At 42.4% G+C, this 27,579-nt stretch overlaps 1 protein-coding gene across 3 annotated transcripts in view; it reads right to left on the reverse strand.

Annotated features, from left to right (window-relative positions):
• PNPLA7 (patatin like phospholipase domain containing 7) overlaps positions 1-27,579 on the reverse strand; it is a 257,027-nt gene that overhangs the window by 83,540 nt on the left and 145,908 nt on the right. For all 3 annotated transcript variants that reach the window (XM_019540522.1, XM_019540520.1, XM_019540521.1), the window contains exons 22-25: positions 23,232-23,381; positions 6,570-6,633; positions 1,673-1,841; positions 347-529 (exon numbers count right to left, since the gene is read on the reverse strand). In XM_019540522.1, coding sequence (XP_019396067.1) covers positions 347-529; positions 1,673-1,841; positions 6,570-6,633; positions 23,232-23,381 — 566 coding nt within the window. The remainder of the gene's footprint in view (positions 1-346; positions 530-1,672; positions 1,842-6,569; positions 6,634-23,231; positions 23,382-27,579) is intronic.

Below are 27,579 nucleotides of genomic sequence, written 5' to 3' on the forward strand. Positions count from 1 at the left end.
GCTGGGGTCATTTGACCCCAGTACTCTTTCCTGCCATGGCAGGGGGTTGGACTTGATGATCTGCTCAGGTCCCTTCCAACCCTACTAACTATGAAACTTTGAAATCAAAAGCCACATACAAATCTCTCAGTCTCTAAATCAGATGTCAATCAAGGAACTTGATTAAGCTGTGTGCAGTAAATTAGGTCTTTGATTAACGGAGACCACGTCTACGCAATAACCTGAGCAGCCACCCATCACTATATGATGCACTGACATTATCTCAAGTTCACTTTAATGCATAAATAATACGATATAGGTTTTACGGGTATAGACGGGAGGCTACACAGGGGCAAGTGTTCCTTACCAGCTTGGGCAGGCTTCTTCGGGAAAAGACTCTACGAGGACAGCGGAGGTGAAGATGAGCAGAGCACCAGCTCCTCATGTTGAGCCATTCCACAGTTCGGCAAGGAAGGGGACCATCCTCCTTGTGGAGCAGGATCAACTGCTTCTGGGCTCGAACTGCTGTGTTCTCCAGCATCCTTTCCAGCTGAAGTATACCACAGACACACACAGTAAGGATATCAGTTCTCTGTTATTACAGACAACTGAATAAATTTGCACCATCTCTGCTCCTCTCCTCCTTATCATCTTCCTGTATCTCCAAATAAATTTAGAAATGTGCACACTAAAAACCATCATACAAGGGTAATTCAGGCAAATATGTTCATGTCTTTGGATTTATGGGACTACTCCCAGCAACCGCACGTAGCTAATTCTTCCCTACTTTGAGCTCAGCAATCAGATCTTTTTACACATAATAAGGTAAAAGTCTTTGCAACTCTGAATTAGCAGGGACGTATACAGAACAGTTTTATTAAACAAGGTGGACATTTTATTCATATAATGCTGAATGTAAACCTAAACATGCGGTGAATCAACAGACAATGCTCGTGTAACATGAAATCTATTTCCCATTTCAAATCAAGTTTACAAATGCTTAACGCTGCTTCTGATGGGATTTCCAGCATGTTTTAAATTAGGTTGGGAATTTTTTTTCTTTTCCCTGTTATCCGACTGATGGCAACATAATGTATGTCACTGCTAACCTCTTTGCACCTACTTATTTCAAGGCAGAGGCTAGCCAAAGGAGTGACATACAAAAGAACTGCAAAGGGTCACATTTTTCAGACTCCCTGGAGCTTCAGATACGTTTCTAGGACTCAGAATCCTATCAACCTTAGAAACATCTTTTTAGGAATCATGTCCCAGGCAAAAAGGGACATCAACAGTCAGAATCCGAAATAAAGTAAATGGTGGAACAAAATGCACTTGAGAGTCTGCGTCATAATGGATGAACTCCTCCAAAACAGTGCAGTCCCTGTGAGTTAACTTGAAGATTTGGCTGAGATAATAAGGAATTCCTTAGAGGAAAACAGCTTTTCAAATTGTGTGAGAAAAGCATTTTCTTACTGTGGTATGAACAGAAGAAATAATGAAGCAATGTTAAATGGGTTAGAATGCTATTTAGGGCAAGTAAATTCTTAAAAGTTGCAATGCACCGCTTACAAAAGTTTGATTCTGTTATTTTTCAGTCCAAAGGGTATCAGACCCAGTAAAACTAAACTGTGCAACTTTTGCATAATTTTGGCAAACCTAGCAAGAAGAGATGAGGGAGAAAAATATTCTGCACCTCTCCAACAGTGGGCTCCTGCTCTCCTAGTCCAACAATTAGGATGCAGTCAGCCTGTCGGATACAGCGCTGGGTCCATGGAGTAAGGGTACTGTCTGCCTGGTAGAGCACAATGCGATGAATATCCTCCTGCTGCCCCAGCCAGCTACTGAGTCGATACTCATGAATACTGGAAGACACAGACACAAAAAACATTCTTCTCCCCAAACAGGCAAGTTTTCAGTCTGATGACAGGACAAAATCAAAAAAGGAAGAGGAAATATGGAAGGTTATCAGCAATTTTGAGCATTACATGACATGCTCTGATCACTCTATTTTAAAGAAGCATTTCTCTTCTTTTTTCCCTATTTTAGACACTGTTTTCCCAACTGTGTGTGGGAGGGGTGGGGAAGGGGGACAGGGGGTGAGGGGGAACCTATTCCCCCATCCACAGCACCATTGGTAAAATCTCAGCTGCTCAGGTCCACTGTCACTGTGCTTTGGGAAAACACAACCTGGAAAAAACGAGCCAAAACAAATCTTTTCCTATCCCTCAAACTAAACTCAATTTCATTGCTTTATGTCCCAAAAGATACCAAACACAAATCAGATCTACTCTTTCCAACAAAAGCAACAAGCCAGGACTACAAATGGGCAGAGCACTAGCATAGCTATGACACTCTCCAGCAGCCATCTTCTCCAGTCTGCTAACTCTGAGGGTGCTTTCAAAGCAACTAAACGCTGCAATGCTGGTTCATGGCCACTACCCAAAGTTAACTGTGTTGTTCCCAAGGTGCAATGTGATCTGGCTTTTAGAGTCCCAGACATGATGTTAGGATATAGATTTCATAGATTTTTAAGGTTGGAGGGGACCTCACTAGATCGAGTCCGACCCCCTGCCCTGGGCAGAAAAGAGCGCTGGGGTCAGATGACCCCAGCCAGCTGCTTTTCCAGTCTCCTCTTAAAGATCTCCAGGGTAGGGGAGAGCACCACTTCCCTTGGAAGCCCATTCCAGATTCTGGTAACCCTCATCATAAATAAGTTCTTCCTGATGTCCAATCCAAATCTACTCTCTGTCAGTTTGTGGCCATTGTTTCTAGTTACCCCAAGGGGCACCCTGGTAAGCAGAGTATTTTCTATTCCTTGCTGCCCCGCCCCCTGATGAATTTGTAGATAGCCACAAGATCACCTTTCAGTCTTCTCTTGTGGAAGCTGAAGAGATCCAGGTCCCTTAATCTCTCCACACAGGACCTTACCTGCAGGCCCCTAACCAAATGAGTAGCCTTCCTCTGGACCCTCTCAAGGTTATCCACATCCTTCTTGAAGTGCAATGCCCAAAACAGGATGCAGTACTTCAGCTGCGGCCTTACCAATGCCACATAGAGGGGAAGTATCACCTCCTTAGACCTGCTCGTGATGCACCTGCTAACGCATGACAGCTTTACTTATCACTTTGTCACACTGACGACTCATGTTCATCTTGGAGTCTACTATGACTCCGAGATTCCTTTCTGCCGCTGTGCTACTTAGAAAGTCATCTCCCAATCTGTATGTCCGTTGGTGATTCTCTCTCCCAAGGTGCAGCACTTTACACTTATCTTGGTTAAACTGCATCCTACTCTGTTCTGCCCACTTTTCCAACTTGTCCAAATCTGCCTGAATCCATTCCTTGCCCACCAATGTGTTTACTTTGCCCCATAATTTGGTGTTGTCTGCATATTTGGACGGAGTGCTCTCCATGCCCTCATATAACACTGCCAGAGCAAAGGCAGGCAAAATATGGCCCGCAGGCCAGATCCCACCAAGCATTTTCATCTAGTCCATGGTACCCACCAATAAATTGTGCCCATCCCAGCCCTTTCACCCATGAGGGTGGAAGTGAGGCACCCATGTGTACACGCAGCCCCAAACATACACTGTTGCCTCACTCCCACCCTTGCGAGCAGAAGGGCCTGGCCGGTGTGCAGCTTCTATGCAGGTCTTCTGCTGCTGCAGCCCCTTGGAACTGCGGGGTGGGACTGCAGCTGGATGGGAGCACAAAGCATGAGGCTGGGACTGGCGGCAGCACAGAGCCCATGCCCAGGGGAGTGATAACAGCATGGAGCTTGGCTGGGCAGCGTTATAGGTGTGAGTAAGGGTGGGGGGGATGGCACACTCCTCCCATGGTACATAGCCCCCAGCAGGTGGTGGTGGCAGCAGCAGCAGCAGCAGGTGGGGCACAGGCACCTGGTCAGGCATAGCTCCAGCCAGCGCTGGACACTGCAGCAAGGAGCACAGCCTCCACCAGGCAGTCTCCATTGCCGGTACTCCCTGCACTCACACAGCAAAGAGGAAAGCCCCACATGCTGGAGCCAGCTGCCTTCCCCCCCCTCAAGGGGAAGGCACCTGGGGCTTTCCTCCCCTGCAGTGCAGCCCTGGCAAGGAAGACAGCCAGCTCCAGCGCACAGGGCTTCCCTCCTGCGCCTGAGAAGTGAAGGGGGTGCGTGTGAGTGGCAGGGAGTGCCAGTGATACAGACGGCCCAAGGGAGGATCTACCCCTTGCTGCAGTGTGCAGCACTGGCCGGAGTCATGTCCCACAGGATGCCTTCACCCTAAGCACCCTGCCTCCTGCAGCGCCATGGGGAAAGTACAGGAGGTCCCCACACCTCCCACCCTTTGTCACACACTACAACACCCCACATATATACAACCTCCAATACTGCTTATGCGCACCCACACAGCTACACTCCCTCACCAATCCCCCCACACACACCCACATTCTACCACCCAGCCACTTATACCCCCCCACCATACACCCCCACCCCACCATACAGACATACACACACATCCAGACCCCACCATACATTCCCCCCACAACATACAAGACTAAGAATTTATTTTTGAGTTATTATGCAGTCACCTCTATATACACTACACAAACACATATCATGACAAAAATATTTTTTGGAATAAAATTAAAATATACTATAGTAGGTGTTTGACTTTTAGTGTATGATTTGGTTTTTTGGGGGTTCTAAGTTGGCAACCCCCCCCCCCCTTCCAAAAGTAGTATTTCTAGGGGGCAAGGGGAGGGACTTCTGGTGGCAAAGGTCAGGGGTTAGAGGTGGGACTTCTGGTTGCAAGATGTCGACAAAGGAGAAGGGCAACTGTCAAGGGGCAGGGCTACCCATGCAGCCCTTGACAGCTCACCAAAACTCGTTAAGCAGCTCTCCGCCTGAAATAATTGCTCACCCCTGTGCCAGAGGTACAGTGTCTATACACTGGGATCTTCAAAAGGGAAGGGAGCAAAGTTAGCAATTTCCTTTCTTGAAGAAGAAAGAAACCAGACTTCTATTAAGCAGAAGAACATGTGGAACCATATTTATAAGTGTTTGTATTAAACAACCACCAAAGCCTTTGGGAACCTATACATGTGCAGCAAGGCAGCTCTGACCCCTGCTTAATGCTGTTTTGCTTAGCGCTAGTTCACTATAACACTCATTTTAAATTGATACCCAATTTCACTTAGCGCTCAGCAAGTTTCATTATAATGCTCGTGGTTGCCATCTTGGGTCATTAAAAACAACTGCAGTTGCCATCTTGGGTCATTAAAAACTTTCAGCTTCACTTAACGCTCAGGTTTTCAGGAACCAATTAAGAGCACTAAGCAGGGGTTGCCTGTACAGTGCGTCAAAGCAGACTCCAGTGTCACATGTATCAATGTCCCCAGTGCTGAAAAATGGCAGCAGGAGTGCTTTAACTAAAGCTCATTTGACAGGTTTTAGCTAAAGTGCTGCCATAACCATTTTTCGGTGCAGGGACACTGATACACAGGACACTCTGGGAGCTTTAATAAGAGCAGCTCTCGAAGCATCACTCTTTATGTTTGAGCCATGACCATAACAATCTATGGTTAAGTTTCTCTCCAGTTACAGGCTTCACAGTGTTGTTCTGCCTTATGCTCATGAGCCAAAAAGATGTTGATGCTTTCAGGACTACAAACCTAAATTTGAACAATAATTCCAGTTTTAAAGAAGCAGGTAAGACTCGGATTCTATACTCTATACCTAGGTGTGCTAGGTAAGCATGTGAACACAGGTAGTGAATGAAAAGCAAGTCTAACCTATTCAGTTTGATATACCTGAGAAGCTTCTCATGGGTGGGTTCTGCCACTTTGCAGGCTCTCATTTATTCTTCCTGCTTTTTGTGGTCTTAAACACTTACTTACTTATTCTAAAGAAACAGGATACAGCTCTGTCTGATGTTAATCAGGCGTTTCATGACATCTTTACAAATGAATGTAAAATACCTCTTCATTCAATGATTAGGTTAATTAATCTTCCATCTACTTCAAATGCATTTGCTCAGCAATTGGAGAAAACAGGTGCATGATAAAGAGCTTTTATAATAAAAAAAATAAAATTTAAAAAATATGTTATCAGATCTGAATCTACTTTATGGCCAAGCACAATGCATGTCAGTAGGCACTGCTACTTTCTCCAATCCAAGCAGGCTATTTTCAAAATAAAGCAGTGCTGGCTCCCCAGTCCAGATGAATAGCACAGGGTCAGTCCACATGCCAGTTCCTGTGTGGGCTCAGAGTACAAGGTAAGCGCATGGGTGTGACCCTACGCTTTGGATCCCGCCATGGTGCAACTATGTAGGGCCATGTCACCTGGACCACACAGTTTCCTACCCATCCAGAAATTTGGCAGTGGAGTAGTGGTGGCAACATTGGTTGTTATGGCTTTAGGAGAAATTAACACTGCTACCACTCCACTGCCGCCAAATCTCCAGACATGTGGGGAGCCCCACAGGCTGGATGACAAAGCTCCATATGTTGGATTCAGACCATGGGCAGGAGGTCAAGCTCCACTGGACTAGAGCACCTTGGGCCTTCCACACTGGTCTGTTAGAAGTCTTTAAGGAAAGCACATACCTGTCTAGTGCAGCAGAACCAAGCCGCTGTTTGATATTATCACTGGTAAGCAGCAAAGCAGGACCTAGAAGAGTACAAAATCATTACATACAAACACCAGCTGTCTGGCTGGTGACAAGTTGTACAAGAAAACAGAACAAACATTCCTTTCACAAAGCACTCCATGAATAAACTTTCTTTCATGATCCTAAGGAGTACCAGCACTGTCTAGAATCAACCCTGCCTAGAGGGGTCAGCCCCTGCCCACAGCTCTAACAAAGCACTTCCATATTTACCTGCAATGACTTTTACTATGAACCCCCAGGCTAATGCCTGTCAGTCCTAGCCCACAACGCCTCTGACCTACAATCTATGACGGTTTCTATTGCAGCCATTTCTGATCTAGATTTTTGTTCTGGCAAACAATGCAGGTGTCCCATCTTCAGCTGAGGAAAAACTGGAATCCTGTTTCTAAAGAAGGAAAGGTTACATTATTCACTCACTGAACCAGTCTTCATTATATGTACATCTGTCATGGACACAGGGCCTTCTACTCCTCAAATGAATCCTAAAGTATTTTCCCCTAATCTAGTTCCCTACAGCAGTTACTATGCGCTATGTATAAAACAACTAGAATAGATAGGACTTTAGTGTCATTGCTACTCCTAAATGGGTCTAGAGAGTAAAATCAAAGGCACTTTTCTACAAGGTGAGGGAAGAGAGAGGGGGAGAAGAGATCTGCTGATCAAACTGGGTCTTGCACACCTAACGTAGATTGGGTCTTACACACCATACTAAGCCACTCAAGTGACTTTTCAACACACATAATGAAAAACATTTTTTTTCTTTCAGCCATTTTATTCAATATTTTATTAGCTGTAATAAATGTCATATGCAGTGAAGTTTTCCCACCAGAATAATTGCAGCTAGATAGACAAGACACGGAAGAGAAATTTAAAGAATTAATCTCATCCTGAAAGGAAAGGTCGTCTCATATATTGAGAAAGACATTTGTATTCAGCAAAACATGAAATAAAAATCCCCCTGTACTAACATTTCCCCATTGTAATAATTCAATTCCTTGTTAATGCAAGAACTGAATCTGTTAATAAGATAACAAGCTGTTTAAAATTATATGCAGCCTCTTAATGCATTATAAAGCAGTACCACTTGTGTACTGAGCAAAGTACTAGAAGCCAGGAACATGAGTTTGATTCTAACTTTGCCATTAACTTGCTATGTGACATTAGAGAAGTTGGGCTTAAACTTCTCAATATAACTCATCAAAAACAACAATTGGTAAGAGAAAATTGCAAGTTCTCATAAGAGAGAAATGACAAAAAGTAGTTCCTTATGTTTGCCCCCTTTTTCGCCTCATTCTATCTGTTTTAGGATACAATTGTATTATCATAATTACAATAATAGTATTTATACTGTATTCATTACATTAAGCCTAGAAGCCCTTAAGGGCAATTGGGACACTACAATGGCAGACAGTCTGAAAGAGAGACATTGCCCTCAAAACTTTCCTGCTTATTCGGTTCCTATCATTTTCTCAACTTTGACTGAAGTAGTCAAAACTGTTCTCCTTGCAACCACCAGCTAAAAGGAAACCTAAAGTAATTAGGGAGAAAGCTTTTCTGTACAACAGACGTTGAAAGCACTGACATTTGGGAAAATATAAATGCCAGCATTTGCTCTGTTTTAAAGAATGAAAAATAATATAGAAACTTAATGCAGTGTATGACACTGATATTTGGAAAGCTGGGAGTTGACCTCAAATGTTAAAGATGTTTTCCTTTTCATTCTGCATATAATTTTAATCCTTTAATCCTCAAACTGATGTGGCCTTTATTTATTTATTAAATGATTTTAATATATTACAGTATGTTTAGGCCTTAATGCACAAGTTATCTTTTTCTAATTTAAACAGGTTTATTTTTAAACAGAAAAAGTATATTAATTTACATAAAATCTGACAAATAAAAAAAAAAAAATCAATTTCTAGCCACTCTATTTTTTCCCCACAATACTTTTGTTCCTTCCTGCCAGGCCTCATCTCCATGCATTTCAACACACGAGTTGACACAATACAAAAAAAAAAGCAGCGATCACTTCAATTTTTACTCTCAGATCTCCAAACGGCTAAACCTTTTTCCATTCTTATTCCTTAATTACTGGATCTCTGGTAATGGAAAAGGAAAAGGGAGAGAAAGAGGACGACAAAAAAAGTCACTGCCAACCTGGTATATAAATTAAGACTTTTGGCGGGGAAGATGAAACAAAAGATGATGCTTCCAGGTACATTTTTCATTCTTAAATAAAGTTTTTGATAGTGGAATTCTATTATCCTTTGAAACTGGAGATACTGGAGTCACAAAACAGCATCTGTGAGCGTAAGCATGAGCAAAATTGCACATCTAAATGCTCTCACAAAAACCTGCCTATAACTGTTGGTTCTCCGCATTACACAACTGCCGCTGCACCAGAGTACTGGCAGAGGATGGAATCGTGCTTCCAAAGCGATCAGTCAGCTTTGCTTTGCTTTGCTTCAGAAGTAATGACCATCTGCACTGCACTTTCATTTTCTAGCATACTCCCAATTAACAAACCAAAAAAAGCTCCACCTCATTAACATGTTCAAGAAATCAACATACCCATTCTTAAGCAGGCAAAACAGAACTATGAAAACACTATTTAAATTTAAGTAGCTCAGGCAACCTTGGTGCTAAAGTAATTTCTCCTGTACGTGTCCCTCATACAGGTGTGTTAAATAAGCACTGTAGCACCCTAGGTGCACTATTGCTTGTAACTGTGTGAGATTATCACAGCTGCATTATGTTTAAAACGCTGTATTCACCACACCTAGCGCTGGTGGTGTTTTTCTGAAAACTAACCTCCACCTGCAGCCCACCTCACCCCAGCCTTCCTGATAACCATCTCGAAGAGATGAAAGCCTGGATTCTAAAATGATATTTATGTAAAATTGAAAGGGAGCAAAGTTGCTTGAAATTCCATAGGAAGTATCCTTGGGATCCTTATTTACTTTAAATGTCAGCACCCAGGAGGTCTTGCTGTACATCAGCAATGTAATCTCATAGACAGAGGTGAATACTTTCTGCTGAGGAATCTCACCAGGGAACTTTTTACTGGTGCTCCAAATGTTTCCATTTTTCAGGATGATTGATCCCCAACAAACTTTAAGATCAAGTTAAGGATAGAGGCTAATAACTAAGGTTTTGGTTAACGTTACCCTTCCAGAACCACAGAAGCCTATGAAACGTAGTTAAGGCAGCACTTCAACAAGGCACCCCAATTCTACCACAGTAGAGGTATGCCAGGCAGTCATCTACCCTTCTTTCTCAAAGAATATCAAAAGGATGCACGGCAGAACACTGGTTTTATAGCCCAGCCCATAAGCAAACAACACGAGGCATCCTACTTTCTGAGAATGCTGCTTTGAACAGACAAGGTGTTCAAGTTGGCCTCTCAGCTCTTCTCCCAAAACAGTGCCCTAAGAGGTCTTTGGGTGCCTCACTGAAGAAGGTCCACTTTAACTTTACATTTCCTTAATTTCTAGCTTAGATGTGTGTCTTTGTAAAGAAACAGTTTTTAAAGGCATCACTTCCTGAAACCCCAGGTGCATGCATCTCTGCAATTTCAGCTACAATGCCTTTTGTAAGGACATTTCCTGAGGGCTTTTTGATGACTCGTGTCTACTGGATTGGGGCTCTGTTTGTGCATATGAAGCTCATGGAGAAATGCCTGCTTGGCATCCTTGTTGTTAAAATCTCTTGCTAATTACAGGCCCTGAAAACTGAATTGTGGAAGACAGCTTTGATGCTGCAAATCTCCTCAGGCCTGCAGAGAAAGGGAGAAACAGTAAGCCAGAGGTATTGCCGCCAGCGGGACTCAGTAAAAGCACACAAGAATCACCATACTCCTCCAAACTCCAAGCAGCATACCCAGGCGCGTAGAATCCTTCCCAAAGCTTTCTTATTTGTACATTAAAAAGTTCCTCAGATTCCTGACAAGGTTCTTTGGGTGGTAAATGTGATATATTTTATTAGACCAACTAAATAGTTGGAAAAATTGTTCTTTGCAAGCTTTCAGGCACAAACACCAACACCCTTCTTCAGGCACAGGGAGAGTTTGTTGTTTTTTTGGGTGCTCTCCTGGGTGGAATGGAAGCCAGTATGCAAACAGTTTGCCTAATTTTTCCAGCTGTTTAGTTGGTCTACTAAAAGATATCACATTTACCCCAAAAGCCCAGTCTGCCTATGTCCTTAGACCAACACCACAACCAACAGCCCTCAGATTTCTGACCACGTCCACTCCACCCACTGTGGGGTCTTAATAGACTTGGCAAGGTCCCCAACACCGTCAGTGTCGTGGACAGGAAAAGGTTGTCAAGAAGGCGGGGCTGTGAATAGCTCCAAATCCACTGATTCCTTCTTTTTAAGACTTGCTTTAAGTACAGAATGGCTCAGGGTGCTAAAGTGCAGTGCTGATCTCACAGCATTTCTAAAGGGTATCAGCATCTCTGACAGGAAAGAAAGGACAACTATTGATACATACATTTATCATTACTAAGCAGATAGATTCTCAGGTAAAATTACTTTAAGTTCCAGGCCACATGGCTGCAATTGGCTGCTCCTGAAAAGAAAATATGCAGAAATGTGGATTTTAATTAAAGCACATCTAAAAATAACTCTGAAACAATACGTCTCCCTACTAGGAACTGTAAGAAAGATAGGGACACTGTTTTTGTCTTAATTTTATCCACCTCTGCCAGGGTGCTCTGAACAAAGTAGGTATACACTGTTTTTGTCTTAATTTTATCCACCTCTGCCAGGGTGCTCTGAACAAAGTAGGTATAGTTTTCACCTCTCATAAAATGATGGGAAGTATGCTCCAGCTCTTTAAATACCATCAACTACTTAAGGTGTTATAATGGTAAACATCTCTTCCTCTGATTAGCTCACCATGAAATATTCATGTGTTCTCTCCTTCAGTGCATTTTTCTCCACTAATGAATATGAAACATATTACAATTTAAAAAATTCTAAACTGATAGGCAACAGAGGTTAATTTTGTGATTCCCATGGTTTAGACGCCCAAACAACTGAGTTTGAACAAATAACTTATTACGCTAATAAAGCTAAAATAAATTCACAGATGCACAAAGGAGAACCAAATTGAAGAGACAATACCTTTATTGCCAGAAGTAGTTATAAAGACAACCTACCTGGAATAATACAGGTCATGGGAAGATATTATCATGAATAGGGTGCAGCAAAGAGATTGTACCATAGTAACAGCAATTAAATGAACTTCAGCTCATTAGAAAATTGAGCTGACATTACAGAAGGCCACAAAATTATGAGAGAGATGGATGAAGCTGAGAAACGGGGTTTTTTTTAGTATGATATAAAGTTCAAACATTTAAAAAGGCCTGCTCAACAGAATGAACGTGGCTGTGCCAAATCATCAAGGAACAGACAGACCTTTTCACTCTTGAAAATTAAATTTAAACTGGGAACCTGAAGTGTGAAGAGAGGAACCAGAGGCAGAACTCCATGCAACAGGAGTTTCAGAAGGACCCCAATCCTCCTTGATGTGTTACTGGAGATTAAAAGACATGATTCCAAAACGAGGACATAGTATGCTATAAATTGTACATTTTAGGTCAGGCTGTCCTTCTCCGTTTGACTTTGAATTTTCTCACAAACAGATGGAGGCTTTCATGCATGGCTGTGTTATTTTGCACCTTTGAAAGAGCTCATTACGTTTTAAACTGCAAGTGGTACAGCTGGGGTGATATTGTTACCATGCTGGTCCAGGAAAAATGCGAGGACAGAAGGATTTGTGTGGGTGATCTTTTATTGGATCAGCTGTATAGTTGGGATGGATATAGATCAGTTTTCAGGTATGAAGTACCCTTCCTCAGGCCTCTCTACAATTGATCCAATAAAAGATAATCAGAAATCCTAAACTATGTGATATTTAACCAAAGTATTTCCACAATGCTGGAGGTTTTTCTGTTTCTAGGCCACATACTTGTGCCACAAAGAAGATGTAATTTGGTTCTAGAGCCTCTGCCGGGGATTTTACCAGCACGGTAGAATCCTCCAAGGCCAAAGAGCTGGGCCTACCCTGGCTACTGCATCTACCCTCCAAACTGTCTCCGGGGGAGTGGTCTTGGCTACAGCAGGCTCAGAAGGCAGACGGTCCCTTGGAGGCTGCTGCCTGTTAGTGCAGGCTGTGAGATTTCACCTGCCCCAGGGAGCAGGGGGAGAATAAGTGAGCCATCACCAGATCTCCAGTGCTTACTGCCCTGCTTGCCAACGGGAAACTCGGCAAAGCATAGAATACAGCCTGATAGATTCCTGATGCAATCTGGAGAAAAGATACATTTTCACCATTTCTAAGAATATATTCTATGATCTTTCTGTTTTTAACATCCCCAGAAGAACAAACTTGAAACAAAGTGTTCTTCATGGCCCTGAAGTATACAAGCAATCTGAACAAGGAACCAGCAAAGGCAGCCCATGATAATACTCTCACTTGCAGAGCTCTTCAGCTTTCATCTCTTCAATACTCCCTATCACAGGCTTTCCTCAAGATGAAGAGAGACTCTTGATGAATTATTCCTGTCGTCAAACAACAACTGCTCTATAATCTATCGTTTACATAACAAATTGTGCAAAAGTGTGGGCATCCTCAGGTACTCATTAGAGTATAATTATATATCCCAGGGAAAATTAAGATAAATAATTAATGATACAGACAACAGAAACTCAGCATCTCAAAGGAGCAGGAGCTATTGGGGGGGTTGGGTTTTAAGGCTCTACAGGAGAAAAATAAAGCATCAAATTGTTCACAAATGGTTGCACACCTCTGGCAGCAAAAATAATTTTGACCAATAATTCTAGCTGTGCTCCACAGACCGTGGAATTCCACAGAGCACTGACTGGAGTTATGCAAAGCAGTGAGGCTCTCCTCCTTGTTTTCAGGTCCTACTTCAATTTTGTGGAGGCAACTGCACCACTACAGTTAAGACTGAAATTAACACTGTATTCAGTATTAAGTTCTCCAAAATCCAGGTACTTGGATGGTCTCGAAAATTCCTATTTTCAAGTCTGGGATAGAGTTTAGCAGTCCCAACTTGAGTTCATTTTCAGAAAAGGGTTCCCAAAATACAACATGGCAAAAAGGGTTCAAAAGTGGCTTTAATAAAACTGATCATTTTGGGACAGACCTTAACTATTGTGAAGTACCTAATGTCCCTTTGGGGTTGTAATATTTTTTCCTAAAAAAAAATTAGGAAGTTAATTGAATCTGTAATATAGCTCAAGCTGCCAAGGTAGAAAACAGGCAGCAGGACTGGTACTCAACAGAAAGCTAGAGTGTTTTCAGGGAGCCTAATTTCAGGATGAACTGGCTAGTTCAAGGTAGCATCCTGCAGGCACTAAAACTAGGCAGTACCCCTGTACTGAAGTTCTGAGTCATGCCTTTAGCAACTTCCTAAGAACACATGATGTCCAGTTCTCAAGTCATTTGGTCAGGGGCAGCAACTCTTAAACTAGGTATCACAGCACTTAAGTGGTATTACGAATCCCAAGGAAATAATACTGGAAGGGTTAGGCAACACTGGAAGTAACATCATAGGCTTAGAGATCGGGAACCTCTTGGCAAGGAGTTTCCCAAATATACCTGCCTCCACAAATAGAGAGCTGACTGAAAGATTCAAATTTCTCTAAATCCCATGTGCATAACAACATTTCTTTCCAAAGTATACCCTAGTTACTTTTTCCAACTACAGTGAGCAAAGCTAAGACTGTGAGACTGGTGTTTAAACTTACAACTCTGAAAATCAGAAAATAAAAGGTTACGTGTTAGCATCTGACATTTAGGAAGGTATACGCCATTGCCAGACAACCCAAGCCCCGAGTAAAAGAAGAGTTAGAGTACTGAATATATTAAGGTTCATTTGGTGTTTTTACTTATAAAGAATTTGTGTAGTTACCAAACAGGTTATCTGATTTCCAGTGACATTACAAATCATCTCTCTGTTCTTTTGTGGGAAGACAGGTACCCATGAAACCTTTCCATTAAGATGTGGTCTCCAGTATTGAAAAGTCTGAAAAAAGTTCTTCATGAAGAACAAAACAAAGCTTACTCAAATAAAAGGCGCTCTTACCTCAATGCCCTTGGTAGGACTTTCCATAAAAGACTCACAGGCATCTGCTGCTCAGTCAAGAGTAGTTTTGCTGAAGCTTCTAGTCTAAATGCTAATGATAAATCTGTGTACAGGGAAGTGGGGGCGAAACTAGAGTTCTTTTAAAAATAATACAAATGTCTTCATATATACCACAAAGGTAAATAGGATATGGCCTTCCTCTCTGTCTGGCCCCCTTATATAGCAAATAAAGGCATAAACAGATGATTAGGAAAGTTTATAGAACACAGCTGCAAATCTGAATTATAGTGGTATTCAAATAACCAAAGCCTTTCTTAGCCTATTGTGAAAGCTCAAGTCAGTGCAGGCTTGCAGGAGCCTTCCAGTCCCTTCTCTCAAAAAGGACATCCATTTGTCTTGACATAATTAAAAACCATCTACAAAGGACAACAGGAAAATGTGCATTTACTGTTTCTGCAGTTTAAAAAACCAAACATACTTCCCACAGGACCAAATCCATTCCTCCTGAACTACAAAGCAGAACACACAACTGCCCTCTGCTCTGAGCAATGAAACTTAAGGACAGAAGGGCATGTTTACACAAGACGCTTAACTGTGCAGTAGCATAGTTTATTGCACAGTAAGCATGTACATCTACACATGCATGTGCTTACTGTGCAGTAAACCTTGCTAATCGCAAGTAAACTTGCTACCTGCAAATACAAGTAGCAAATTTACTTTCAGTTAGTACAGTGTAATAGCGTTCATGTAGATGCCTGACTAGGAGCAAATCTTCTCCCCATCAGCTGTCTGCAAGGAGGCAGAATGTTGCACCCTACCCCCAGGAACTGCCTGTTGCCAGGCCCCCCCTGCTCTGTGATTGTGATCAGGGAGCTGGGGCTCTGAAATCCTAATCTCCCAGTGCCAGCTCCGCAACCGTAAGGCCGGTGCTGGGAGACCCTTATAAGGATCTCCCAGTGTTGGCCCTGTGGTCACGGAGCTGGCAGGTAAGAGTCTCCCAACACTGGCCCCGTGGTGCAGAGCTGACACTGGGAGCTCCCTGGTGCTGGGGATCCTGTTCCCTGCCCAGCTCTGTGAGTGCAGAGCTGGGTGGGGAACAGGCTGGGGAGCTTGTTCCCCACACTCATCTTCACAAGGGCAAAGCTGGATGAGGAACAGGCTGGGGAGCTCAGAGAGCTGAGTGAGGAACAAGCTCCCCAGCCTGTTCCCTACCTAGCTCCATGCTCACAGAGCAGAACAAGGAACAAGCTCCCCAGCTTGTTCCCCACCTACCTCCGCACCTGCAGAGCTGAGTGGGGAACAGGCTCCCCAGCCTCTGCCCCGCATATGGGACAGGGGCTGGGAACCATCCTGGTCAGGAGCAGGTCCCGGCCCCATACCCCGACTGGGTGATTGAGACACGGGGCTCTGAAAAAGCTTTGGGGGTGGGGTAAGTCCCAGTCCCTTGCCCCAATCTGTCAGTGGGGCATCTAGCAGCAAGCTAGCTGCTAGCTGCCCCACCGGAAGATTGGGGCAGGGAGGTGGGACCTGTCCCTCCCCTGCAGCTCTTCCCAAGCCCCCTGCCCCTGATCAGGGAGCCAGGGCCAGGAGTTCCATGCTGCTAGGGCAGGGGGATATTGTCCCAGCCATCTCCTGGCCCAGTAATCCCTGCTAGCCCCTGGACTAGCATCCCCCAGGTAGCAGCAGGAAGCTCCTCAGGAAGTAGCTTCCCTGCATGTGTAGGCACCAGCCCAGGAGTGTTTACTTGCAAGTAGTTTACTCACGAGTAAACTGACCCCAAATCAAATGCATGTGTAGACTTGCCCACAGAGTGCTGTTTTTCAGAAACCTGTTCCTTCTGAAGAAAAAAGGAACAGGAGTACTGCTCATGTCCATTAACTGGAAAGGATGCATCAGGCTGTTAGAATGTACTCTCTCTGGAATAACAGATTTGGATCCTGGCAAGAGCAGCTGCATTTTTTGCCTCTCTCAGTTGGGTAAAAATGTTCCATGAAGCTTACTGTGTCAAGACCTTAGAGATAAGGCATCAAAAGCAAAGACCCAGTGTTCCCTGGGTGAACATTAAAAGATACCATCACAATTTTTTTTCCCCCTGAAGACTACAGTTTACCCAGTGACCTCAGAACAAAATACTTCTTCCCTTACTTGTTATTAAGGTTTATTTCCTGGATACTTGCATTTCAGATGCACTTCAAAAGCATCCAAACAGCTGCATTTAAGCAGTGAAGTAATTTCTGTGGAAAGCTCTTTAAAAGGTATCTGGAAGTTTGGAGATTTTTATTTCAGAAATACAGCTTTGGCCATTGCTCTAGACAGATGATCAACCATAAAGAAAAGCTAGGACAAAATTAGGATCCTGTGTCCAAAAGCAATGATTATCCTAGATGCACTATGATCTCCTACCAAAAAAAGGTGCATGAACATAGCTATTGTATAATCCAGTACATACATGTTCTCTCTTTACATTGTCTTGCAATTTGATGACTAAATCATGCAAACCTCACATTGTGGGTAATATCAGAGCAGCTATTCTCAGCATAACAAATGGCTTCTAATATACACATCAGGTGCATTGCTGCATTAGAAAAAATAAAACTTCATAACTAAACAATCTAGTTTTTCCTGCTCCCTACAGCTACATTGGAACTAATCTCTGTTACTGGCATTTAATCTAGTGAAGAGTGTCCCTAAGCCTATCTGTGTTAGAACAGAATCTCATGTTCACTACAGGTAAAATAGGAGCTGCTAAAGCTCTGTTACTGAACCTTTTTGTTTTGTCTGAACTGCTAATAAAGCTTGACACAGCTATAAAAATAGATTAGAGCTCTACTGCACATGTTATTAGCACACAGAAAGCCAACTGTTTCCAACACTATTCTGAGAAGTAGTAGCTGCCACCTGTGATTTGTAAGTCAAAGTCCCCATGAGACATGTTTGAGAGTTGAAGAAAATCTGTGAAGTTGTGAACTTCTGCAAGGTACTTAAAGTTCTGGGTGAATGCAATTTTTAGCAAGAATGATGGTAAGTGCTGATGTCTAAGACTACACCCCAGATAAATCACCTGACCTGACATCTGACAGCCAATGGAGATTTGATGGGAGATCCTTCTTGTAATCAAAGATGTGGTCATCAGTACAACCAGTTTATTGGACCCATATGAATATAGCTTTCCACTAGTAACTCCTCACTTCTCTTGAGAAGAAAATACAGACTGGATTCTAGAAAAGCCTGATCAAGTGACTGAATCTCATTCAGTAGCAATAGGGACCAAGTAATTCTTAATTATGTTATAATTAATGTACAGTGTATATTTTGATGACTAATTCTATTTCTATTATCCAATGTTAAGGCAAAAATTAGGTCCACCTATAATTCCACACAAAAGCTATTAGACAGCATTACTGCTGGGGAAAAAAATTCAAAATAAAAAAAATCTACTCTTATTTTCAAGTCTGGTTCCTATATATTTCTTAGTATAGTAACACCGCATTCTATTACACTTACTGGTTTAGGCTTTTTTGTTCATTTCGGATAAATATATTTGTCACCATTATTATATTAAAAAAGCAAAGCTAAAAAGGTAAAGCAAATGCTGTTTCCTTATTTCTTCCACTCACAGGCAGTTCCTTACTTCCAAGCACTGACTATTTGCCTCCAGTGTCAGTTTCTGAAGTCATCCATAGCTGCTCTGGTGCGCTATAATTACAGGCAACCCCTGCTTAACGTTGTTTCGCTTAGCGTTATTTTGCCATAATGCTCATTTTAAATTGATACCTGATTTCACTTAGCGCTCAGCAAGTTTCGTTATAATGCTCACAGTCGCCGTCTTGGGTCATTAAAAACTATTGCAGGTACCATCTTGGATTGTCAAATACTTTCGGTTTTGCTCAACACTCGTTTTACTTAACACTTGGTTGTTCAGGAACCAATTAAGAGCACTAAGCGGGGATTGCCCGTACAGTGCGCCAAAGCAGGCTCCAGCATCACGTGTATCAGTGTCCCCACACTGAAAAATGGCAGCAGGGGTGCCTTAACTAAAGCTCATTCGACAAGTTTTAGCTAAGGTGCTGATGTCACCATTTTTTCAGCACAGGAACACTGATACACAGGACACTCCAGGAGCTTTAATTAGAGCAGCTCTTGGAGCATCATTCTTTATGTTTGAGCCACGACAATAAGAATCCATGGTTAAACTTCTCTCCAGTTACAGGCTTCACAGTGTTGTTCACAGCAAAAGAAAACAACTTGCTGTGCATATATCAATCTAGGCCCTTCCCTGAACACCCTTCTAATGACTACCCTCATTTCAAATTGAGGCCAAATTATGCCAAATAAATGCCAATGACTGAATAGTTGATGTATTGTGACTGCAGTCTAATAATGGTAATCACTATTGCATTGTATTCCCTTCATCTGTTTTCCTGTTGTCTCTCAAATGCTTGGATTATAAACTCTTTGTGGAAAGAGAGACTATTTTGGGTCTGCTCACCTATGGCACCTACTACAATAAGACCCAATCCCTAATTAGAACCTGTAGCAATTACTGTGACACAAATATTAAACAACAGAATAAAGTCACAGAACATAAACGTTATCTACAGCATGTGAACCTTTAAAAATGTACTGGGGCTATTCTGGATACCTGTCCTCAAAATACCTCCAACAAAGCACCCCAAGCTCAAGCAAAAGGAAATTAAAAGCTCCAAGTCATTAATGGCCCCGAACCTTGAGGTAGCTACCCAGGGGTAAGTTTCAAGCCAAAACATCTGACTGCAAAATCCATTAAACAAAAAACATCTGCTCCAAAAATAAACACAAGAACAAACTGACAAAAATGTGAGCATCATCAAATCTATACAAAGAAATCTTGCATTAGATACCAAGTGAACCTATTGTTACCCTCCTTGGAGATTTCCCTGCTCTGTTCATTTCATGCTATGTAACCAATTTAATCTTCAGTAACCTAATTTTACAGCTTCAAAGTTATCTAACTTCTTTCAGATTTTTACTTATGTCTCCAATCTATTCCCATTTTAAAAGCACAGCGACAGACTCCTGGGAATAGCTGCTCCTTACTTAAATTCTACTTTTCATTAGAAGCAAAAAAGCTAGTCTAGACAGCAATGAGCTAGAATTATCTCAGAGATGTTCAAATGCACCAGAACGAAACAGCACAATTACTGTAAGAGTAAGTGTAATAATGTGTAATTTAAAAAGGACACTGTCAAGATAAAAATATTATTTAAAAAGAAAAAGGAAAGGGAAAAAAAGAAAACCTCAGTTCCATTTATGTGTTACCAATCAACACTTTATTAAAACTATCGAAAAAATAGTTACTTAGGCATTGTTTCTTTTGCCTTTTTCAATTTGGACAATAGTTCTTTGGCATTCTTAAGATGCCTTTCTTGAGAGACTCTCCACCAGGTACACAGGGAAAGAAAGCCAGCTCGCTCAAGAAGTGGCTGAGTTTACTGTTCTGTTGCAAAGCAGCAAGTTCTTACTTACTTCATTATAGGCATGTTCTTTGTTCGATCGTGGATTTGCTTTCCTTGCATTACATATGTTAATGTTTTCTTAGCTGGCTGTTATGTGAATCTTTCCTTTCTAAAGTTCTAACTACCACTAGTTTTATATTTCAAATTCAAAATAAAAATGTGCACTTTAAAATGAATGCCTAATTGAACGATTACTGGGACTTCCAGGTTGCACACTGAAATGCTATTTCCATATATACTAACTGTGGCTATTTAAGGTCCAATATTTTAAGTCTTATCAAGTCCAGAAATATGTATCAGTCATCCCAAGGGAAATCTATTCTCTCCCTAAACCTTCACATGAAAAGGATTCTCTAGTAAACTGTGCATTAGTAAAAGGCAAGACAAAGCATGACATTCCACTGCAAACTAAGAGGGCAAAAACTCTTAAAATGACAAGAATTTTTAAATTGCATTTTTAAAATTTTTTTTAAAAAGTAGCCCTGGATTTTTCCATCACCTCTCGTACAAGAAAAACTTTTCTAACACTTAAATGCATACATTCTCAAATATCTACAAAATGGACTGTATCAAGCTTTACATGTGAGGAGGTGAACAATGCTATTGAATTGGCAAGGTTAACATTTCAGTACTTAACTTTTCAAGCATATAAAAGTCTCAGATACTAAAACTTGTTGATTCTATGCCATTTACTTTGCTCCCTTAGATTGCTGTCTTAAGGAGCTCACATGTTCCTATTTCTTGCCTTCACAGCAGAAGGGAGGAGCCTTAAGAATGACGGAGAAGGAAGTTTCAGCTATATCCCTTCAGCTGGGCCCCTACATTCTTCCTTTTTGCTGCGTTCAGGAACTCAGCAGGAGAACAGTAAAAGAGACTGCATACTGGCAGAGCTCAGTTTCTGTTGGCTGTATTATTAATTATTTATTTTAATTATGGCCAGCTTCTCAAGCCTCCTCCATTCATCACCACTCACTGCCTTTTGTACTGTGAAGGGCCAAGAACCCTTTCCCATGTCTAGCTACAAGAGGCAGCTCTGGATAGTGTTACATGCAATGGGGAGAGAGTATAAACAGTAACGAAGTAATTCTTGGGTCAAATTACTTAGAGGTGTATCAGGTAACCAAAGCAAAGCAGAGTGTGGGGCAAGGACAGGGGAGAACAGGTTAAGAAAGAACTGAGACGATGAAAACTATTAAATGGTTTCTTCCAGTCCTATGCATCTTATAAGAAATATGAAGTACACAGTGTACTGCACAGCCTGCATTTAAAACTGTACAGCCATAAAAATATCAGTCTAATCTGTGTGATAGCACTTGCTGAACACATCTTAAAAGAGTACCTGTGAGGCCATGCCCTCTAAGCCAAACACTAAAAGTTTACTTTATCTATTAATAGTAGCATTCAGAATGGTATTTTCTGTAGTTCTGTTCTAAGCAATTTTGCTCATTAAATTACTGTACATGTATTATCCCCATCATGCTAATTAGCCCTCTAATTCATTTTAAGATTTCACATGAATTGAAGAGTACCTACAGAGGTGATTTCTGGGAACTATTTCAGAAATTCAGACATGGTCACGATCAGCTATTTGTTTAGGACTTGAATACCCAAAGGATTTCTTACACACACTGAGATAATGAAATAAAGTCTGCTCAAACATTAAGTGTGAAAAAGGAGAGCTGGTCTTGATGAATCATGTGCTGTTCTACTAAATTGGATTTTTTTTAATTGAGACATTGTCAGATTACTGTGTTATTTCACACGAAAATTACTCAGGGTAGCTTGTTAGCTCAAGGCTCAGGATGTTTATTATTCAAAGTACAGGACAAGATGCTTCTTGTTAAGTTTCAGATTTCCCTATGTAAGTCCTCTCTGTGCAGACATCTTGGTTAAACACCTGTTATGGCCAAATAAAGGAACAAGAAAAGGGACACTAGCGAGAGTGTTATGCCTACAGAACTGACACAACAGTAAGAACATTCCATCTCAAAAAGCAGGACGTTCACATTTCCTTCCAGTGTCATTTCAAACTAGAATATACAACAAAACAGTTGCGTGTGTCTTCTTGTTGATGGAAGACACCAAACCAATTCCCCCTGAAGTTGACAGGAAGGTTTCTACTGATGTCAAACAGGCATTGGATTAGGCATATGATATACAGGTTGGATTATGGACAATGCTTTGTGTTAAAAAAAATGCAGTGGTACCATCTCAGTTTACAGTAAATATCAGAAAAAACAGCCAGTTAAATCAGAATTTTCTCTGAGAGCTGAAAAAGGCATTGGATGAAAGTGGTCTAAAAACAACCAATTAAAATGTTACAAGGCTGTAATTTCATAGGCCTTGTTAAGGTCTCTTTCGCAAAGTACTCACCTTTCTCAGAAATTATTCCACCTCAGCTAAAGTGCCATTCCTCTCCTCTGTCTTGTCAAAGAAATGCCTAGTATGGGGGAGTGGGGAAGTTTTAGCAGCTCTGACATGAACAATCCTGGCCCTATTAAAGGGGGAGATAATGCAAAGTTCATGTCTCCCTTTCTCTAATGTGTAATCTAAGCATGAGTGTTCAACATTTCCAACAGTGGGAATTTTGGAAGACAACAGTGTAGTGTCCAGGGAAGGAATCTGGGGCAAGCACCCAGCAACTCGCTGAGCACACCCATAACTAAAGTAACAAGAGCAACTTACTGGCTAAAGTTTGATGGCCCTGAAGAACCACAGAACTTATACTGTATCATAGAGTTTGTCCATTTGTATGCAATGTGAGAGAGAAAGGAAGCGACAAAAAAAAAAAAAAAGTCACTGTTTTAAAAAGTATGGGAAAGATTGTCCTAACATTTTTTCAATCAAGATATCTGATTTTGTGCACTAGAATACGTTCCCCTTCTACAGCAAGCAGTAACTTTCACCATCTCACATACAGTCTCTGATGCTTTCTTAAATGATAAGGAGATTTGCTAACATAGAAGCATATGAAGAAGTTCTTACCAACAGCACTGACAGCATGCTTGAGCTCCAAAGTAAAGGCAGTAAGCGGCACCTCTTCAGACACTGGCATGATTGCTACAGTGGAGAGGTTGCTGGCAGGATTTCCGGCATCCCACTTGCTACTCGCAGTGTGCAATCCAAGGGGATGACCTGTGAAAAAGCATAAATATATTTAGTCAGTCAACCAGAAAGCTGCATGTTGCCTTGGTACCATGTTTCATTTTCAATGGTTAGGAAAGAGGGAAATAATTGCTGAATTATTTAATCTATGTGATGTACAACACCTTCCATTTATAGTGAAAGGGAAGATTATACAATAATACCACTCTAAACAAGGTAAACAGGAATCCTATTATTTTCAGTTACTGAAGGAGCAGCTTATGGGTACAATAGAGGCAATGTTAGAATCCAGATACTAATGCTGAAAAAAAAAAAAAAAAGGAATGTGCTAACACTTAATTTAGTCTCCCACTGAAAGAGATGGAAGAGAGTTCTTGGCTCAACAGAGCTTGGCTTCAAACTAGGGGTAAGCATTCTCTTAGGCTGGGAATACACACATTTTCAGCAAGTTACAACTGATTTGCATGGATCAATACGCTCAAGGGATCAACACACACTTTATATTAGCTTCCAACTGGTGATATAAAAAGGCCTGTTGCAGAGATGCTTCATATTCACCTCTGAAATCCCCTTCCTCTTCTCTTATCAGGTTTACGGTTTTGCAATTGTGGTAGAAAATTTCAAAGCATGGTGGAAAAAAGCCATTTGGCAATAAGAAATCAATCTTTTCCCTTTTCACACTTACAAGCAGGATCCTATTAAGCAGCTTTCTAGATGTCACGTAATGTGAGTAATAAAACGTATCTTCCCAGAACCTTGCAGTTCTTTAAATAACCACTTTATACATGAATATTCCTACTCCACAGTCCCCTCCTCCTCATGTTCAAGGAACAAGAGGCAACATGACAATAAGTTATTTATTTGTCTGAAAAATTCTGTCTAATGTCTATTCCATTTCAGAAATCTCTAGAAGGCAGGTAATGGCAAATTCTGGAGGAACAGCTAAAATAAAGTAAATTTGGGATACTCTCCCCTGGAAAACTATAGTACAGTTGCATACAAAATTTAAGACAGCTGATACCATGTGACATTATTTGCCAGGCAGTTTTTCTTTGGACTATATCTTCTGAATTGATAGATTAGAACACAACTCACTTCCAAGTAGATGCTCCACACGTACATGCTTTTCTCTCATTTTGTTTTTGTTTCGTTTGAAAAGCCTACGGATTCCGGGTTCAAACCCTTCACCCTCTCCAAGTTGCTTAGTGCAGGAAACAGTTACCACATGCTCTTCACACTGCTTTGAATGGCTGCCTCCATAGTAGCAAAATGTAGATTATTGATAATAAGCCAGTAGTTTTACCTATCAACTAGGAATATTTGTCAGAATGTATCTGTAGTGCCAGCACTAACAGAGGGACTACTATCTGCCAATAAGTGAAATATGTTGTAAGCAAAATATGGTAAAAACTGAGATACAGAAAAAGTCTGTAAATTACTTCCATGAACATAAACAAAAAGATGTAAAGATGACAAGGATCAAGATATTAAAAGGAAAGTCGATTAATACAATAAACAGTATCACCTCCAGAATGGGAATATGTAAAGTTATAGAGAAACCAACTGTGTGTAGTTAAGTATATAAAAAAAAAGCCCCCAAACCCTAAAACCTGGAAAGGAGGTATAGAGACTACCGAGCAAGCTCTCAGACAGCAAGAAAAGGTTGAGCAAGGTTATGCAGAAGTGCTTGGAGGAGAACACCACTTTTGATATATAGAATTTTTGGTCACTTTTTCTTCATCATATAAATTAAAACTGAGGATCGCCTTACCTAGTTCAGCATAGGAGAATCATACAACCATTGGATCACAGAAAACTAGGGTTGGAAGGGACCTCAGGGGGCCATCTAGTCCAACTCCCTGCTCACAGCAGGACCACCCTCAACTAGATCATTCCAACCAGGGCTTTGTTGAGCTAGGTCTTAAATATCTCCAAGGATGGAGATTCCATCACCTCTCTAGGTAACCCATTTCAGTGCTTCATCACCCTCCTAGGGAAATTTATTTCCTAATATCCAACCTAAACCTCCTTTGCTTTGACTTGACACCAGTGCTCCTTGTTCTGTTGCCTATCACCATTGAGAACAATCTAGCTGCATCCCCTTTGGAACCACCCTTCAGGTAGCTGAAGGCTGCTATTAAATCCCACCTCAGTCTTCTCTTCGGCACACTAAATAAGCCCAGTTTCTTCAGCCTCTCTTCAGAAGACATATGTTCCAGACCGCTAAACATTTGCTGTCCTCTGCTGGACACTTGCCAACTTGTTTGCAACAGGGAGGAAAGGCAGGGGGTGTGGCGCTCTACATTAAGGAGAAATACACATCCTCACCAGGTACCACAGAGTCAGAGGAGGGGCACACTGAAGTGCTCTGGGTTAGAATACAAGGTAGTTGAGGGGAAAGAGACTTAACGGTGGGGTCTACTACAGACCACCCAACCAAGGGGAAGAGCTAGACCAGGAATTCCTAAATCAGCTCATGGAGGTAGTTAGGTCAAAGGATGTGGTCATCATGGGTGACCTGAACTTTCCAGACATCTGCTGGGAAGAGCAGTCAGCCAGGTCTGACCACTCATGTGGGTTCCTAGCCCAAATGCAGGACCTCCATCTAACCCAGGAGGTGCACAGCCCCACCAGCGGAGACGCCTTGTTGGACCTGGTGTTGGCCATGGGCAACAACCTGGTGAGGGGGCTGTGGGTGCTCGACCACCTGGGTGACAGTGATCATCACCTGCTGGAATTCACCATCCAGCGCAAGGTGGCAAAGGCCTGCAGCAAGGCAGCTGCCCTAGATTTCAGGAGGATGGACTTCAATGAGCTAAGGAGAATAGTCGGGGAAGCACTGAGGTCCCTGAGGGGAGGGCAGCCAGGTGTCCAAGAAGAGTGGTCGCTCCTTAAGGAGACAATCCTCCAAGCACAAAGGGAGGTAATCCCAACATGGATCAAAGGGAGCAGGAGCGTGCAAAAGCCCCCATGGCTCACCAGAAGCATCCGGAAGTGTCTCCTAGCTAAAAGGGAGGCGCACACCCAATAGAAGGGAGGGGCCATCACCAGGGAGGGCTGTACTGTGGATGCTCAGGGCTGCAGGGGGGCGGTCAGGAAGGCCAAGGCGGAGATGGGACTGGGACTAGCTTCCCAAATCAGGAACAACAGGAAGTCCTTTTTTAAATACATAGGGGCAAAAAGAAGGTTCTGGGTAACATGGGGCCCCTGCAAGACACGCTAGGAAATTTAGTCGTCACACCAGACGACAAACTTAACCTATTTAACAACTTCTTTGCCCCCATTTTCCTGAGCAGGGACAAGATCAGCCCCCCCCACTGGCCCCCCTCAGACCCTAGGCCAAGGGTCAGGGAGGAACTAGTCAGGGAACTTCGGGAGGGACTGGATGTATTTAAATCAGCTGGTCCAGACGAGCTCCACCCTAGAGTGCTGAGGGAATTAGCTGAGGTCATTGTGGCATGGCTTTACGATCTCTTGTGGTGCTCTGGTGTGGTGCCAGAGGACTGGAAGGGAGCCAATGTGGTTCCATTCTTCAAAAAAGGGAGGAGGGAGGACCTAGGAAACTATAGGCCAGTTAGTCTTACCTCGATCTTGGGTAAGTTTTTGGAGAGAATTATCCTGGCGCATGTCCATGAGAAGCCAGCAGAGGAGATTATGCTTAGGGGCAACGAACACGGGTTCATTAGAGGCAGGTCCTGTCAGACCAACCTTGTGGCCTTCTACAACCAGGTCACCAAACCTTTAGATGCAGGGGTAGTAGTGGACACAGTCTTTCTGGACTTTAGGAAGGCCTTCAACACTGTCTCTCACCCTGTTCTCATTAAAAAACTAGGGGACTGTGGTGTCGACACTCACACAGTCAATTGGGTCGCCAATTGGCTGGAGGGCCACACCCAGAGAGTGGTGGTGGATGGGTCATTTTCAACCTGGATGTAGGCAGTGGGGTCCCGCAGGGCTCGGTTCTCGGGCCTGCACTGTTCAACTTCTTCATCAGCGACTTGCACGAGGGGGTAAAAAGCACCCTGTTCAAATTTGCTGCTGACACTCAGATGTGGGGGGATGTGGGCATGCTAGAAGGGAGGAATAGGCTACAATCGGACCTAGACAGGGGTGGGCAGACGAGAACAGGATGGGATTCAACACTGACAAGTGCAAAGTGATGCACCTGGGGAGGAAGAACCAGCACCATACCTACAGGCTGGGGAACTCCCTTCTCGTCAGTGCAGAG

The sequence above is a fragment of the Crocodylus porosus genome, unplaced genomic scaffold, assembly GCF_001723895.1.
Source record: "Crocodylus porosus isolate Cpor-Errol unplaced genomic scaffold, CroPor_comp1, whole genome shotgun sequence".
NCBI classification, from domain to species: Eukaryota; Metazoa; Chordata; order Crocodylia; family Crocodylidae; genus Crocodylus; species Crocodylus porosus.